This window comes from Erpetoichthys calabaricus, chromosome 2 (assembly GCF_900747795.2).
Source record: "Erpetoichthys calabaricus chromosome 2, fErpCal1.3, whole genome shotgun sequence".
Classification (NCBI taxonomy): Eukaryota; Metazoa; Chordata; class Cladistia; order Polypteriformes; family Polypteridae; genus Erpetoichthys; species Erpetoichthys calabaricus.
In genome coordinates, this window is record NC_041395.2 from 333195898 (window position 1) to 333215381 (window position 19484).

General features: G+C 43.2%; 1 protein-coding gene across 19 annotated transcripts in view; it reads right to left on the reverse strand.

Moving 5' to 3' along the window:
• The window catches only part of LOC114647337 (serine/threonine-protein kinase BRSK2), a 1001270-nt gene extending 984059 nt beyond the window's left edge, over positions 1-17211 (reverse strand). For 4 of the 19 annotated variants that reach the window (XM_051923430.1, XM_051923431.1, XM_051923428.1 and 1 more), the window contains exon 1: positions 16656-17211. In XM_051923430.1, the coding sequence (XP_051779390.1) occupies positions 16656-16749 (94 nt within the window). In that variant the 5' untranslated portion in view covers positions 16750-17211. The remainder of the gene's footprint in view (positions 1-16655) is intronic. The other 15 variants (XM_051923436.1, XM_051923434.1, XM_051923432.1 and 12 more) reach the window with 7 other exon arrangements.
• Positions 17212-19484: the final 2273 nt, after the last annotated feature.

Below are 19484 nucleotides of genomic sequence, written 5' to 3' on the forward strand. Positions count from 1 at the left end.
CTGCTCCTTAGGGACAAGCTGACAGAGATGGGATTAGATTCATACCTGGTGGCATGGATCGTGGACTATCTTAAAGATAGACCTCAGTATGTGCGTCTTGGGAACTGCACGTCTGACATTGTGGTCAGCAACACAGGAGCGCCGCAGGGGACTGTACTTTCTCCGGTCCTGTTCAGCCTATATACATCGGACTTCCAATACAACTCGGAGTCCTGCCATGAGCAAAAGTTCGCTGATGACACTGCTATCGTGGGCTGCATCAGGAGTGGGCAGGAGGAGGAGTATAGGGACCTAATCAAGGACTTTGTTAAATGGTGCGACTCAAACCACCTACACCTGAACACCAGCAAAACCAAAGAGCTGGTGGTGGATTTTAGGAGGCCCAGACCCCTCATAGACCCAGTGATCATCAAAGGTGACTGTGTGCAGATGGTGCAGACCTATAAATATCTGAGAGTGCAGCTGGATGGTAAATTAGACTGGACTGCCAATACTGATGCGCTGTCTAAGAAAGGACAGAGCCGGTTATACTACCTTAGAAGGCTGGCGTCCTTCAACATCTGCAATAAGATGCTGCAGATGTTCTATCATACAGTTGTGGCGAGCGCCCTCTTCTACGCGGTGGTGTGCTGGGGAGGCAGCATTAAGAAGAAAGACGCCTCACGTCTGGACAAACTGGTGAGGAAGGCAAGCTCTATTGTTGGCATGGAGCTGGACAGTTTAACATCTGTGGCAGAGCGAAGGGCGCTGAGCAGGCTTCTATCAATCATGGAGAATCCACAGCATCCACTAAATAATGTCATCTCCAGACAGAAGAGCAGCTTCAGTGACAGACTGCTGTCACCGTCCTGCTCCACAGACAGATTGAGGAGATCGTTCCTCCCTCAAACTATGCGACTCTTTAATTCCACCCGGGTGGGTAAACATTAACATTCAACATTTTACATAGTTATTGTCTGTTTTTCACCTGCATTATTATCATTCTTTAATTTAATATTATTTATTGTATCAGTATGCTGCTGCTGAAGAATGTGAATTTCCCATTGGGATTAATAAAGTATCTATCTATCTATCTATCTATCTATCTATCTATCTATCTATCTATCTCTATCATATAGTGCCTTTCATGTCTGTCTGTCTGTCTATCTATCTATTAATCATCAATCCATCCATCTTCTAAACCCGCTTATACAGAGGAGGGCTGCGAGACAGCTGGTGCCTATCCCAGCATGCATCAGGCACAAGGCAGGAACAACAACCCACTGCAAGGTAAACACACTGATGCACACACATCAGGGGTCATAGCTTTGCCTGTCCACCTGTTATATTATATTATCCATCCATTCATCTACTAAACCTGGTCATCCATAGCAGGACAATGAGGTAGCTTGAGCCTGTCACAGCAACCATTAGGCACAACACAGGAACAATTCTCTGAACAGGGTGAACACACACACACACACACACTCACACCTCAGGGGGCAATTTAGCAACGCCAATTAACCTGTTACTGTATATTACATTATCCATCCATCCATCTTCTAATCCTGCTTATCCAGAGCAAGGCCGTGAAGCAGCTGGTGGCTTTCCCAGCAAGCATCAGGCACAAGTTTGGACAGGGCACCAGCTCACCACGAGGTAAAGACACACACATCTGGGGTCAATGTAGCACTGCCAGCTCACCCTATAGTATTATATTATTCATCTGTCCATCCATCCTCTAAACATACTTATCCAGGGTGGGGTCACAGTGCAGCTGGTGCCTTACCCAGCAAGTATTGGGAGCAAGGCAGGAACAATCCTTGGACAGAGTGAACACACACACAAGGGGGTAATTTAGCTTTGCCAATCCTCCTATTATATTATATAATAATCCATTTCTTCATCCTTCTTCTAAACCCACTTATCCAGAGCAGGGCTGCAAGGCAAGAACGATCCCTGGACAAAGTGTGCCAGCTCACCACAGGGTGAAGACACAAACACATCAGGGGCTAACCTAGATAAGATTACAGGTGGACTGGCAATGCCATCTATCCATCCATCATCTTAACACACTTATCCAGGGCAGGGTGACGGTGCAGATGGTGCCTTTCCCAGTAAGCATCGGGTTCCCGACAGGAAAAAATCCCAGGGCAGGGTAAACACAGACACACATCAGGAGGCAATTTATTACTGCCAATCCACTTATGATCAATTTATCCATCCATCTTAATACACTTAGTTAATGTCATAGTGCAGCTGGAGCCATCAATAGCAAGCATTGAGTGCAAGGCAGGAAGAACATCTGGAACACACACACAAAGGTCCAATTTAGCATGGTCAGTCCACCTATTATCTTACCCATCTATTCATCCATCTTGTTAACCTGCTTATCCATGACAGGTCCACAGTGCAGCTCGAGCCTACCCCAGCAATCACAGGGAGTAAGGCAGGAAACAAAAGCTGGACACTCTGCCAAACCACCTCAGAGTGTACACACACACACACACACACAAAAAATTGGGGCCAATTTTGAATTGCCAATGCACCTATTAAATCATTCATCCATCTTCTAAATCTACTTATCCAGACTAGGGTCGTGGGGCAGCCAGAGCCTATCCCTGCAATTAATAATTATAATAATTCTTTGCATTTATATAGCGCTTTTCTCACTACTCAAAGCGCTTAACAATTGCAGGTTAATGGCCGTGCTCAAGGGCCCAACAGAGATGAGTCCCTATTGGCATTTCTGCGGGATTCGAACCGGCAACCTTCCGATTGCTAGTGCAGATCCCAAACCTCAGAGCCACCACACCACTCAATTATAGGATACAAGGTGGCAACAATCCCTGGACAAGGTGCCAGCCTATCAGAAAGTGAACACACACACACACACACATATAATTAGGGGGCCAATTTAGAATTGCTAATCTCTCCATTATTTATCTATCCATTGTCTTAACCCACTTATCGCAGGGCAGGGTCACGGTGAAGCTGGAGCCTTTCCCAGCAGGCACTGGGTGCAAGGCAGGAACACCAAATCATATTATGTGATATTCATCCATCCATTTTCCAACCCGCTGAATCCGAACACAGGGTCACGGGGGTCTGCTGGAGCCAATCCCAGCCAACACAGGGCACAAGGCAGGAACCAATCCCGGGCAGGGTGCCAACCCACCGTAGGACACACACAAACACACCCATACGCCAAGCAAACACTAGGGCCAATTTAGAATCGCCAATCCACCTAACCTGCATGTCTTTGGACTGTGGGAGGAAACCCACGCAGACACAGGGAGAACATGTAAACTCCACGTAGGGAGGACCCGGGAAGCGAACCCAGGTCTCCTTACTGCGAGGCAGCAGCACTACCTACTGTGCCACCATGCCGCCCATTATGTGATATCATCTACTGTTAAATTCTGCTCCATATTTGTAAAATTTTTATTTTTATACTGTATTGAGGATTTGTTCTGCTCTGTGTATTGTGTTGTATTGACCCCCTTCTGTTTAACACCCACTGCACACCCAACCTACCTGGTAAGGGGTCTCTCTTTGAACTGCCTTTCCCGAGGTTTCTTCCATTTTTTCCCTACAATGGTTTTCTTGTCTTCTTAGAGAGTCAAGGCTGGGGGGCTGTCAAGAGGCAGGGCCTGTTAAAGCCCATTGTGGCACTTCTTATGTGATTTTGGGCTATACAAAAATAAATTGTATTGTATTGTATGGGGGACCAGGGTGAATATACATATACATACATACATACACACACACACACACACACACACATACACACCAGGGGCCAATTTGGCATTGCTAATCCACTGATATTATACAAAGGCATGCCAGGTAGTGATGCCACCTCACAGGGTTCACAAACCCCCCCCACCAAAGGTCATTGTCCCAGCAGAGTGTTGTGCTTGCACTGGTCTCTCCAATCTCCAAATATACATTCATCAGGGTGATTGGCTTTTCTCAATTGGTTGTGTGTGTGTGTGTGTGTGTATGATTGAGTGGACTGGGCCCTGTGATGGTCTGCTGCTGCACTCCAGATGTGTTTCCTTGCTTTGTGCCCCATGCAGCTAAGACTGCCCGGCGTGCTACTAAACTCAGTTAAGCAGGTTTAAGGGTGTTATTGTAAAAAATAAACTTTGGAATCACTCAGAAACTACACACATCCTGGTTAGTTTCAGTTTGCTCCCTATCTCAAGACTGTATCAGCAGCCGTACCCCCTGCACCTCAGAAGAAGTCACCCAACCTGCAGCTAAACACGTTCAGGCCCTGCCAGTACAGTACTGTGCTGAGTTGGCAGGTCAACCAGGAATAGCTTGGGTTGCTTTTGGAAGAGGTGCTGGTGAAGCCAGCAGGGGGCGCTTACCCTGTGGTCTGAATGTGGATCCCAATGTCCCATGCCTGACTCCCTGTGGTTATTGAAGATCCCTGGGCATTCTTCATAAAGAGCAGGGTGTACCCCGATGTCCAAGCTAAATTGCCCATCATGGCCTGGCCATCTTGCCCCCCCCTAATCATCCCCCAGTTCTCTAATTGTCTCTCTCTCTCTCTCACCCTTTCTCTACCTAACAGCTCATGTGTGTTGAGTAAACTGGCACAAAAACAGCTGCCATCGCCTCATCCTGGTGTAAGCTGCACATTGGTGGGGGCTGAAGTGACTCCCCATTCACTATGAAAAGCGCTATATAAATGTAAAGAATTATTAATTGTATAAAATATGCTTTGTATGAAATATGATTTACTTATTTAGTACATTTCAAAGATTGTATGTAGCATAATACGCTTTACCCAAAAAAACCCAATGCCGGTTACCTTTTATTGGCATCCAGTCACATGGAATGACCTTCATTTGGCAAACCAGTGGGCTGACATGTTTCTTGAGCCTGCCTCTTCATTTAGTCCGTTTCTAAACCCAGAACTGAACTTTATGAATGCCAGTCTACTTTGCAACCCAAGTGAACAGAAGATCAAGTTTCAGTGGTGTGAACGCAATCATAAAGGTTTCTCTAATAACCAATTTGAGTTTTAAATGACTCATTGAGGATAAACATAGGGAGATTACCATTTGGATATTGAAGGAATGGCTACTGAAAATAGGGCTTTGCAGTTGTATGTGAATACAGTAATCCCTCGCTATATCGCGCTTTGCCTTTCGCGGCTTCACTCCATCGCGGATTTTATATGTAAGCATATTTAAATATATATCGCGGATTTTTTGCTGGCTCGCGGATTTCTGCGGACAATGGGTCTTTTAATTTCTGGTACATGCTTCCTCAGTTGGTTTGCCCAGTTGATTTCATACAAGGGACGCTAATGGCAGCTGGCTGAGAAGCTACTCAGCTTACTTTTCTCTTTCTCTTGCGCTGACTTTCTCTGATCCTGACGTAGGGGGATTGAGCAGGGGGGCTGTTCGCACACCTAGACGATACGGACGCTCGTCTAAAAATGCTGAAAGATTATCTTCATGTTGCTATCTTTTGTGCAGCTGCTTCCTGAAACGACATGCTGCACGGTGCTTCGCATACTTAAAAGCTTGAAGGGCACGTATTGATTTTTGACTGTTTGTTTTTCTCTGTCTCTCTCTCTCTCTCTCTGCTCCTGACGGAGGGGGTGTGAGCTGCCGCCTTCAACAGCTTTGTGCCGCGGTGCTTCGCATACTTAAAAGCCAAACAGCCCTATTGATTTGTTTGCTTTTCTCTATCTCTGTGACATGATCTGCTCCTGACGCGCACTCCTTTGAGAGGAAGGTATGTTTGCATTGTTTTAATTGTGAGACGGAACTGTATCTCTGTCTTGTCATGGAGCCATATAGGCGCCCGACCCGGCACAAAGAGACAGGGAGGCACACGTAAAAATAACACAAATATTCATTTTTCTTCGTCTTCCCCGTGTCCCACAGGCACAGCACAGTTCCAGAAAGCACAAACAGAAACACCAAAACAAAACACACTCTTCACCACCACTTCTCCGTGGCTGCTGGCTCCTTTTATAGTCCACCCGGAAGTGCTCCAGGTTCTTGATCACCCGTTTCCGGGGTGTGGCTGAAGAACCGTCCAGACAGGCTCAGGAACCCTTACAGCACCCCATGGTGGCCACCCCGGGTCCCAACAGGGCTGTGGAGGACTTCATCTCCCATGGAGCCCTGCAGGAATCTGAGCCGCCACTGCCACCCAGGGGGAGATAGTGTACAGCCCATTACTGTTTCCCTGGAATATATGCAGAAGGGACGTCCCGGCCGGGCCATCCGTCACAAGCCATTATAGTAGTCATCTAGGCTGTAGTTTTAAATCAATCCAACAATACCTTGATTTAAGAAGCATCAATTTCTATCAAAAATATGACAATTACTAGGTGATTCCAAACTTTTGAGCACTGATGTGCATTGCAGGGTGCTTTGTGTTTTATTATACGGCTGCCTGCTTATAGCGCGGCCCGGTGACGCAGTGGTAGTACTGCTGAGACCAGGGTTCGCATCCCGGCTCCTCTCTGTGTGTCTGCTGCATGGACTTCCTCACACAGTCCTCAAAACATTCAGGTTAGGTAGGTGTTTGGTTGCCAGACATCCCTTATATACGGGACATGTCCCATATTTGATAATTTTGTCCCCTGTCCCGTACTGACCTTTCAGGGACACCCAAATTTCCTGTATTTAGTTCATTTTCAAATTTCATAATAAAAATATATTTTTACTACCTTCTTACGGTACATTGTGGTCAGCAAGCACAGGAGCGCCACAGGGGACTGTACTTTCTCCGGTCCTGTTCAGCCTATATACATCGGACTTCCAATACATCTCGGAGTCCTGCCACGTGCAAAAGTTCGCTGATGACACTGCTATCGTGGGCTGCATCAGGAGTGGGCAGGAGGAGGAGTATAGGGACCTAATCAAGGACTTTGTTAAATGGTGCGATTCAAACCACCTACAACTGAACACCAGCAAAACCAAGGAGCTGGTGGATTTGAGGAGGTCCAGACCCCTCATGGACCCTGTGATCATCAGAGGTGACTGTGTGCAGAGGGTACAGACCTATAAATACCTGGGAGTGCAGCTGGATGATAAACTGGACTGGACTGCCATTACTGATGCGCTGTGTAAGAGAGAACAGAGCCGACTATACTTCCTTAGAAGGCTGAAGTCCTTCAACATCTGCAATAAGATGCTGCAGATGTTCTATCAAACGGTTGTGGTGAGCGCCCTCTTCTATGCGGTGGTGTGCTGGGGAGGCAACATTAAGAAGAGGGACGCCTCATGCCTGGACAAACTGGTGAGGAAGGCAGGCTCTATTGTTGGCATGGAGCTGGACAGTCTGACATCTGGGGCAGAGCGACGGGCGCTGAGCAGACTCCTGTCAATCATGGAGAATCCACTGCATCCACTAAACAGGATCACCTCCAGACAGAGGAGCAGCTTCAGTGACAGACTGCTGTCACCATCCTGCTCCACTGACAGACTGAGGAGATCGTTCCTCCACCACACTATGTGACTCTTCAATTCCACCTGGGGGGTTAAACGTTAACATTATACAAAGTTATTGTCTGTCTGTATACCTGCATTGTTATCAGTCTTTAATTTAATATTGTTGTTTATCAATATGCTGCTGCTGGAATATGTGAATTTCCCCTTGGGATTAATAAAGTATCTATCTATCTACTTAGTTGTAACTTTATAAGTAATTATATTTTCTTTTCTCAGATTCTCTTGATGAAAAAATGTAACAAGGAAACGAATGTTTGCTGCCTGTCTGCAGCTTGTTCTGTGGCTATGGTTGGCGGAGGACAGCAACGCTCTTACCATTTTGTTCTCCAGCTGCGCTGCTGTGCAGTTCCGTATCATACATTGCAACATACGGGGTCAATAAACTGTGTTGTTACTACTTGCCACGGCTCACTGTTTTCCTAACTGCCTGTATTAAATAATAATAATATTTCTCTGTTGTCTGTATTGGGCGGCACGGTGGTGCAGTGGGTAGCGCTGCTGCCTCGCAGTTAGGAGACCTGAGGTTCACTTCCCGGGTCCTCCCTGCGTGGAGTTTGCATGTTCTCCCAGTGTCTGCGTGGATTTCCTCCCACAGTCCAAAGACATGCAGGTTAGGTGCATTGGCGATCCTAAATTGTCCCTAGTGTGTGCTTGGTGTGTATGTGTGTGTGTGCCCTACGGTGGGCTGGCGCCCTGCCCGGGGATTTGTTCCTGCCTTGCACCCTGTGCTGGCTGGGGTTGGCACCAGCAGACCCCCGTGACCCTATGTTAGGATATAGCGGGTTGGAAACTGACTGACTGACTATTGTCTGTATTAAATAAATATTTTCAAATGAATTCAATTTTACAGAATTTTTTTTTAGCTTGTATTAAATCATTTTCAAATGATTTTACTTTTGTTTCACTCATAACAAATTAAAATCCTTGCCTTATGTTTTTAACTTATGTCCGTACTTTTCTATAATATACTGTATTGGTCTGGGTGTGTAGGGGGCATGTATAAATGTATATATATAGTAATAGAGAGAGAGATTTTAAGAGTGTCCTGTATTTCTAATTTTCTAATCTGGCAACCGTAGATGGGTGGGTGAAACTAAACTGGCCTGTGTGTGTTGGACTGGCGCCCCGTCCAGGGTTTGCTCCTGCCTTGTGCCCTGTGCTAGCTGGGATAGACTCCGGCACCCAATAAACTGCCCTGACAACCCTGCTCAGGAATAAGCAGGTTAGTAAATGACTGACTGACTGTTTACAGCGCCCTGCATTATTATTATTTTTTTATTAGTCAGTCAGTCATTATCCAACCAGCTATAGGGGGTGCCGGAGTCTACGTTTACGCCATCTACGGTTGCCAGATTAGAAAATTACAAATACAGGACACTCTTAAAATCTCTCTCAATATTACTATATATATATACATATATATATATATATATATATATATATATATATAATAATAATAATAATACATTTTATTTATATAGCGCCTTTCCCATGCTCAAGGCAATATATAGCAACACATTCAGTATGAGGGGGGGGTTTGGTGACTAAGTCAGTATGATCAAGGGGGGGGGGGGTTGTATAGTTTAATTATTGTGTACATGTCCTTCTTAAGTTGGCATATGCTGGGTTTATGTCCAAGTGTCTGTTGATGGCGTTTTCATCTGATAGCCAAGACTCGGCCAACTCTCTGCCGCTTTTTGTACTGGCCTTAAATTTTACTTTTACGTTGTCCCAGTTGAATGTGTGTCCTGTCGACTTAGTCACCAACCCATCAACCCCCCCATACTGAATGTGTTGCTATATATTGCCTTTGATTCTTGTAAGTCTAAGCATTATCCTCTGATGAAGACCCCTGATAGGGGTTGAAAGCTCAGGAATAAAACTATTTTATGATACGTGATTCGTTTTTTCTCCCTTTGTGGATCTCCAACGGCAAATTATATATATATATATATATATATATATATATATATATATATATATATATATATATATATATATATATATATATATATATGCATACACACATTTATACATGCCCCCTACACACCCAGACCAATATATTATAGAAAAGTACAGACATAAGTTAAAAACATAAGGCAAGGATTTTAATGTGTTATGAGTGAAGCAAAAGTAAAATCATTTGAAAATGATTTAATACAAGCTAAAAAAAAATTCTGTAAAAGTGAATTCATTTGAAAATATTTATTTAATACAGACAACACTCAGTCAGTCATTTTCCATCCCGCTATATCCTAACACAGGGCCACAGGGGTCTGCTGGTGCCAATCCCAGCTAGCACAGGGCTCAAGGCAGGAACAAGCCCACCACAGGGCACACACACTAAGGACAATTTAGGATCACCAATACACCTAACCTGCATGCCTTTGGACTGTGGGAGGAACCCCACACAGACACGGGGAGAACATGCAAACTCCATGCGGGAAGGACCCGGGAAGCGAACCACAGGTCTCCTTACTGCGAGGCAGCAGCGCTACCCACTGCGCCACCGTGCCGCCCACAATAATAAATTATTTGAATAGAATTGTTTTTTTTTTTTTTAACAAATCTAAGAACTCGTCTAAAATTCCATGAACTTGGCAAGTGTGAAGGCAAAACGACATTAAGACAATTAAAATCAGAGCCAGCGGGCGCCCTCACCTCCCCCAGCCTAAAGTCACCAGCGTCGTCTCATGCCAACTGATCCCCGAGAGGTGACAGCAAGTCATTAGACAAAGGCACAGGCAGCCAGGCTCTGGCATGAGCCGCTCTCTCCAAAATCCCCCCTACCACCCCCACCATTAAAGTGACTCGCTAATCCTGCTTTGTGCGCAGAGCCGGTTTTTTGTTGTTGTGGGGGGTGCGCATGTACATCGCAGGTGAGAAAACTCGGGGACGATGTGACTTTGACTTAAGTCTGCCTTCACGGACCGGACACAGACACACACACACACGCTTTCTTTAATCACATAATCAAAATGCAGTACAGTAGAATACGGTGGGGCGGACAATTCCCGAAAGATTCCTGGCGGCTATAAATAGTCGGGCTTGTGTTCAACACGGCTAAGCAAGTTATGAGTGATGATGGGTCAATAAAACCACAAACGAGTGTATATGACACAAAATACACCTCGCCCCCTTTTTCATTACTCGGCCATGAAAAGGATCGGCCGACAATCAAATACACAGACAAAGAGAGACTGGGATGGAGCTGATGGAGTCCGATCCCGGAGAGCCAGTCCGACACGTGAAAGCACAGAAAGAGACGAGCGCCTGTGAAGGATTTGGTCGGGGAGGACTGTCCGCTCGACTGCTTAGCTTACAGAGGCAGACAATAAACAAACACATAAATAAATAAATACATAAATTAATTAATAAATGAATAAATAAAATGAAGCGCCGGGGTCCGAATCCTGTCCTGGTCCGAGTCAGCACAGTTAACAGAAGCGCCCAGACTGGGACATCGATACTTTGTTTTCATTTTGTTTTATTTTATTTTTTGTTTTGTTTTTTCTCCCTATAAATAATACAGGTGGATTTCAGGAATAAACAATAAAAAATAAAAGCTGGATTACGGGGACCGTTCTGTGAGACAAAAAATATCTAAAAAAGGTACAAACGACAACACATAATGAAGAAATGAAACAACAAAATAATACAAAATCTATTTGTATGAAGGTACTTTACCAAATGCATAACACACATACATATACTACTTCAATCAAAATAGTTTAAAACAATGCCGGCGAAACACAGAAAGACGTGCGTCGTGAACATGAATTCTGCAGAGCTGGCGTGCGGTGGTCAGGGTGCTTTAATGGCACCGTATGGTTCGGTTCTTCACGGGGTTGTGTGGCTCCTCACAGCGCCGTTGCATGAACAAACACCGTTTTATTCCGGGAAGTCATCTTTACATAATAAGTTCGTTCTTTATGTTTTGGGGAAGAAAAAAAAACTTCCATAGATAGGAAGAAAAAAAATGAAATCTTCAATGTGTGGAAGGCGGACAAGTAGGACAATAAGAGATTAGTCTGTGTGTCACTCTTAAAAGTAAAAGGTGCCAGAGAGGTTCTTCAGGGTAATGCCATAGGGGAAACATTTTTGGTTCCTGAAAGACCCATCCACATGAAAGTTCCTGAAAGAAATGTATTTATGTAGATCCTTAACAGGCGCCATACAGTAAAGAGGTGGCAACACATTTGAGAAATGTCACTGGCTTATGATTAGAAACAACTTGCTGCGTATAATAACACAGGCTACGTTCAGTTTTTATTTTTTATCTGTTAACGTCCTGCTATTTGGCTTTCCATACATTAAAGAACTACTTTTTTTCCAACATTATTAGGAAGTTTTTTTAAAGCACAAACAACCAACTTCATATGCAGAGAACTCTTCCCATAATGAAACATTTCTTGGTCAAACAATGGTGCTATGGGGGGGAACACACAATCTAGTGAAGAACCATAACATGCCATTAAAGAATCAGGATTTTTGAGAGCAAGAGTCCTGTTAAAATCAGGACCCACTGGTATTTCACAAATCTGTTACCATCTGCTCACTGTTATTTACTGTGGGGAGCCTGTTACACATCTAAATAAATAAAAGCTTCTTTCTGGAACCTTCATGTGGATGGGCCTTTCGGGAACCAAAACTGGTTCTCCTATGGCATCGTTCTGAAGAACCTCACTAGCACCTTCATTTTTAAGAGTGTGAGTGGGAAAACCGAGGGTAAAAACAAACAGGAAAGTAAAAAACTACATGAAGGAGAAGTGTCAGGCCTAAAGAGTATCTGTGTGGAAATAGGATTCTATGTAAAAATAGATAGATAGATAGATAGATAGATAGATAGATAGATAGATAGATAGATAGATAGATAGATAGATAGATAGATATGAAAGGTGCTATATGATAGACAGATAGATATGAAAGGCGCTATATGATAGACAGATAGATATGAAAGGTGCTATATGATAGACAGATAGATATGAAAGGCGCTATATGATAGACAGATAGATATGAAAGGTGCTATATGATAGATAGATAGATAGATAGATAGATAGATAGATAGATAGATAGATAGATAGATAGATAGATAGATAGATAGATATGAAAGGTGCTATATGATAGACAGATAGATATGAAAGGTGCTATATGATAGATAGATAGATAGATAGATAGATAGATAGATATGAAAGGTGCTATATGATAGACAGATAGATATGAAAGGCGCTATATGATAGACAGATAGATATGAAAGGTGCTATATGATAGACAGATAGATATGAAAGGCGCTATATGATAGACAGATAGATATGAAAGGTGCTATATGATAGATAGATAGATAGATAGATAGATAGATAGATAGATAGATAGATAGATAGATAGATAGATAGATAGATAGATATGAAAGGTGCTATATGATAGACAGATAGATATGAAAGGTGCTATATGATAGATAGATAGATAGATAGATAGATAGATAGATAGATAGATAGATAGATAGATAGATAGATAGATAGATAGATAGATATATGAAAGGCGCTATATGATAGACAGACAGATAGATAGATAGATAGATAGATAGATAGATAGATAGATAGATAGATAGATAGATAGATAGATAGATGAAAGGCACTATATGATAGACAGATAGATATGAAAGGTGCTATATGATAGATAGATAGAGATAGATAGATATATGAAAGGTGCTATATGATAGATAGATAGATGAAAGGTGCTATATGATAGACAGATAGATATGAAAGGTGCTATATGATAGATAGATAGAGAGATAGATATATGAAAGGCGCTATATGATAGATAGATAGATAGATAGATAGATAGATAGATAGATAGATAGATAGATAGATAGGAAAGGTACTATATAATTGATAGGAACTATGTATAATGTTATGTTAACAATATTGGAAATGTGCGCTTACTGTGCTTTAGTTTTATTGTTTGCATAAACAAAGAGGATGAAATGTAGGAACAGCAGTGGTGATAAGACTGAAACATTTGTTTGAAATGGTGTGAAGGGGTACAAGGGGTTAAGGTATATTTTGATTTTTTTTTTAAAATATTTATTCATTTCTTTGACTATGTAAGAAGAAAAAAAGATATTGGAAATGATTATATATAAAATTGTTTGATGTATTTTTACTTTAAAATATTAAAGTTTGTTCTTGTTTATATTTTTTGAAGTTTTAAAAAAAATAAAAAAATATATGAAAAAACATGATAGATTGACATATAGATATAAAAGGCACTATATAATAGATAGATAGATAGATAGATAGATAGATAGATAGATAGATAGATAGATAGATAGATATGTAAGGTACTATATAATAGATATTACTGGTTGATGTCAAAAAATATTAACAGATTTACTTATTTAGCACATTTCAAACATTGTATGTAGCATAATATGATTCACAAAAAAAATTCAATACCAGTGACCTTAAGATACAAATATTATTTAAAAACAGTTTTTATACTATATACTGTATGTATACTATAAAATCCCAATCCTAATAGAAAGATAGTGAGTAATGCCATTTGTCTATCTATGTATCAGATACAAACGGTACTCCATATCAGATAAATAAACATATACATGCAATTGATATGAAAGGTACTATACTGTGTATCATACACTGTTGATAGATGAATATGAAAAGCACTATATATCAGATCAATAGATAGAAAAGGCGCTATATGATAGATAGAAATACAGACAGACAGATACGGCCTTTTCTAGGCATCTCTCAAACAGAGAACGGTGTTTAAAATGTGCATTTATGGACATACAAAACAAATTGGTCACAAGTGGCTGGGACTCAATGGCCATTACAAAGTAGCCTAGTAGATGTGGAGCAAGGGGACTCACATAAAAGGGTCTTCCAGTTATGTTTGTCCCACTGTGTATTCCAATGTTTTGTTTCATTACTAGACATTAATGACAAACATGTTAACTAAGCCCCCAGTACCATTTCACCTTTTACTCAATTACTATTGCAAATCATCCTTCCTCTGTTTCTTTGTATTGTTGCCTATAAATATCGAAGTATATGTAACATGCACATTACTCCCTGGATATACACGCTGTATACCATAACACACACAGACAGACAAAGAATCACCACACGCTTTGGTACTTCCTTCGCTCGCTTCGCAAGACTTCTAGCAAACTAAAATACTTCCAAAAAACGTATTTTGTGACTTAGCATTATCTTCAAATTTTCCAAAACGTGCCTCTAGTATTACAAGACCAGGAAGGAAGACGCTTAGAGCGCAAACGCTCCTGAAATGTCTTTATTACGGTTTTCTGTCACAAGCCTGACTAATTCTAGAGGACTTAATTGCTTGACAACCTTTTGAAAAATGACGACTTTGTTAGAAGACGACACGACTACTCCGTACGTACCGAACACTCTAAACAGATATATAAACGCCCCCATTGAGAAAAACCCACTTCTGTATTTTTTAGCTAAGCCCAGTCGTTGTGGTTGTTTGACAAGATGTTCACTTGCAGCATTGCGTGTCGCCATGTATTGGACATGCATGTCACTTGTTTGCCGCTCATCTTTTTATTATTATTATGGTTTTTTTAAACACATGCATATTAAATCTAGACGTTTATTGTTTGACCTGTCCCAAATAATTACAAAAAAAAGAAGCAGAAGGGTGCCATCGATGTGATGATGACACAGCAGGTAAGGCTTTAAAACAATCCCAATCCCTTCTGTTTCTTCCCGCTCGTAATGCCATGCAGTTCCTGCATTGAGATCCTTGTGTTTGATGACTTTAAAGCACTTCACCCGCTGCTCCCGGCAGGCACGTCTGATCGCGATGATAGGGAAACGGCGGCATGTGAGGATGTTCATGCAGAGATAGATAGATAGATAGATAGATAGATAGATAGATAGATAGATAGATAGATAGATAGATTTACGCAGGTGCACTGAAATGCCGGTATAACTGCGGACAGCCGCTTTTGTAGCCCCTCACTAAGCCCGTCCATTCATCCCGCACAGCTTAGTAGCGGCAGCTGCGAGTGAAGGTAACGCCTATTGAATCTTTTTTAGACACCAGATGGGCATCTTTCTCTCTCTCTCCCTCATACACACACACACGCTCAGTAAAGGAGAGACACCGCACTCCCTTTTCTCTGCATTTCAGGGGGTCTCTTTCTTTTTTTAAGAGCCATTGCATCACCTTTTCTCACCCTCTGATGAGCCACAACCCCCACATACGTAGCTACACCGCATTGTCCCCTATTATTCGTAACATGCCCTTTTTTTGGGGGGGAAGGGGTGGTATTGGGGTTAAGTCTTACTTTGTTCTGTTGCCGGGGCGACCTTATTTCTCTCTCTGTGTGTCTCTCTCTATTTTTTGGTCATTTTCCTCCTGCCGCACTCCACTGATGGCGTGCACGCTGAGCTCCTCTTTTTTTTTTTTTACTTTTACCGGCGGACTAGCTCGCCTGCAGCCTTTAAAAATGTAATTGCTCGTAAAGATCGTAAAGCAGCTGCACCTGCCATCACGGATGAGATGAAGCGCTTGCATTTTCGCCGTCCGTGATTCCATCCCCACAATTACACATGTGCACAGTTCGTGTCATCCATATGTAAAGAAAAAAGCCGTTAGTGCTATGAACAGACCTCGTGTCAAAGGTAAGCGGCCACTTCAGCACCACACACTTCCCTTCAGCCAGCAGCCCCTCATCACAAGGCATTACGAAGCATATTTGAAGATGCGGATCCTCATACGTGCACAAGTTTGCCAACATACAGTTAAACACACTTTCCGCAAAAGGGCATAGCCAAGCACATTTTAATGAGAAAAGCAACCCACACAACACAGCAGCATCTCCAACACTAAAAAGGAAAGATACAATTAAGAGATTATGCAAATCCAAAACACCCGGCCCGAATACCAAATTATTTCTCATGATTACAATAAGAAAGAAAAGCCAAATAGCAATCGCGAGGCTGTTTATCACCGGCAGCAGACACACAGCGCGGTGAATTACAATGAAACGCAACTAGGATTAATCCAGAAAAAAAAGAGGAGGAGGAGGAGGAGACGCGCTTCCGTCAGCCCCGGCGATTCTAATGCTACCAGAGCCGGCCGGCGGTTCCGTGATGTCATGCAGTAAAAAGATGTAGAACACATCGCACCAACCTGTCTGCCCTTTTCCCAGTGTTTTCTCCAGTCGATATGGTCCCACATACTGGGCATGCTGAGCTCCGCTGCCGTCTTTACCCGACGATGACATTTTGCTTTCTGTGGTGGAGCTGTACCGTGGATGATGATGATGAATAGTGTAATCTTTTTCCCCAAAAAAAGGAAGAAAGAAAAAAAAAGAAAAGAAAAGAAAAAACCCTACGTCTTTTGCAGATCCCACTGAATCCGTTTTCCACTTTCCTTTTTCCCTTGTCTTAATTCGAACTGCCGCTTCTCTCTCTCTCTCTCTCTCTTTCTTTTTTTAATTCCCCAGCCCGGATTCCTGTTCTTGTCTCTCTCTCGTCGTATGGGCAGATTCTCTCTTCTTTCTTTACCCCCCCATCCCTCCCCCCTTTTGCAGCGGATGAACGGGAGCGCTCTAAGATCCAAAGACCATTGTGCAAAGGGAGACCTGCACGCCTATCGGAGCCGCCTGCGAACCCTGCACACTCCGCTCGCTCGCGCACACACACACATTCATACACGCAGAGCGCCGAGCTCACACAGGAAGATCCCCGGCAGCGAAGCGCTGATTGACAAGCCCATCGACCAATAGGAGCGCACTGCGCGGAGAGCGAGCCCAGCCCCGCCCGGCACAACGCAAATGCAATCCACGGCACCTCCTCGGCGGAAAGCTGCTGAGCGCAGTTGAGTGTTTGACTCGACACAATACCGTTTAGCAAAGGCTCGATTAGAGCTCCAAAATCATAGACCACCTACAGAACAACGCGGCAGCTCGGCGACTCTCACCGTGAACTTGCTGTGGGCACAATACAACACTTTTAATACACTTGAGCTCAACTTCGTGTGAATCACCGTGTCTAACCTGTACGGCTTAGCTTGGAGCAGCACATCTTCGTTTAGGTGTAGTTACATCTTACTTAAATTGAGATAAATCGTTTACATTTGTATTTTTTTCACTGTTATTCTTTAATATTATTACCCAATCATATTTCTTTTTCTTTTCTTGTAACTTTCTCTTTGACGTCTTGTAAAGCACTTTGAGCTACATTGTTGTATGAATATCTTCTTCTTCTTCTTTCGGCTGCTCCCGTTAGGGGTCGCCACATCGGATCATCTTCTTCGATATATCTTTCTGTCCTCCTCATCTTGTTCTGTTACACCCACTCTCTAACCACATCCATAAAACTCCTCTTAGTCCTTCCTCTTTTCCTCTTCCCTGGCAGCTCTATCCTTTGCATCCTTCTCCCAATATATCCAGCATCTCTCCAAACCAACACAATCTCGCCTCTCTGACTTTGTCTCCAAACCGTCCAAACTGAGCTGACCCTCTAATGTCCTCATTTCTAGTCCTGTCCGTCCTCGTCACACCCAATGCAAATCTTAACATCTTTAACTCTGCCACCTCCAGCTCTGTCTCCTGCTTTCTGGTCAGTGTCACCATCTCCAGCCCATATAACATAGCTGGTCTCACTACTGTCCTGTAGACCTTCCCTTTCACTCTTGCTGATACCCGTCTGTCACAAATCACTCCTCTCACTCTTCTCCACCCATTCCACCCTGCCTGCACTCTCTTCTTCACCTCTCTTCCACAATCCCCGTTACTCTGTACTGTTGATCCCAAGTATTTAAACTCATCCACCTTCACCAACTCTACTCCCTGCATCCTCACCATTCCACTGACCTTCCTCTCATTCACACACATGTATTCTGTCTCAGTGGTCCTACTGACCTTCATTCCTCTCCTCTCCAGACCATATCTCCACCTCTCCAGGGTCTCCTCAACCTGCTCCCTACTATCGCTACAGATCACAATGTCATCAGCAAACATCATAGTCCACGGGGACTCCTGTGTAATCTCATCTGTCAACCTGTCCATCACCATTGAAAATAAGAGAGGGCTCAGAGTCGATCCCTGATGTAATCCCACCTCCGTCACTCCTACCGCAGACCTCACCACGGTCACACTTCCCTCGTACGTATCCTGTACAACTCTTACGTACTTCTCTGCCACTCCCGACTTCCTCATACAACATCACAGCTCCTCTCGAGGCACCCTGTCATATACTGTACTTTCTCCAGGTCCACAAAGACGCAATGCAACTCCTTCTGGCCTTCTCTATCCTTCTCCATCAACACCCTCAGAGCAAACATCAAATCTATGGTGCTCTTGTTGTATGAATATGTGCTATAGAAATAAATGTTCAATGTGACAATCCAGCACAACAAACTCCAACTTGACTTAGTCCAAGGCAAACCTGCTTAACAAAGTTTCACCTGAGTCAATGGGACACTAAAGTCTAATATGTTTTAGCACAGCATTGCTTAAAGCTCCACATCTGAGCTGTACAACACAGCATCACACACTTACACCACAATGTAAACCAGGAGAACACCGCTCATCCCCCTCAACACAACACCACTGTACCAACTCTTAATGCTTTTCACCACAACATCACTTGAAGTATCATACAGTGTCTTAGCTGTACAAACTAGCTTGACCCAACACAACGTCACACTCTGGAGTACAACACAATGCAAACCTGCAGAACACGGTTCATCTCATCTCAACTTCGCTTGAATCATCATAGCTGTACAAACCAGCTGGGCCCAAGAGAGCATCATACACAATGCAACCTGGCTCAGCTCAGTGCCAACCAGAGGAGCGCAGTTCAAACCAAGACAATGCCAACAAGGTCCGATCCATTACAGCAAAAGTTCACTTTAAACACCACCTCCTAGCTGGGCAACCTCGCTGTACAACAGCTTTAGGTGGATCAGCACTGAACAATCCAACTTGACATTGCCTAAGGGACACCTGCTCAA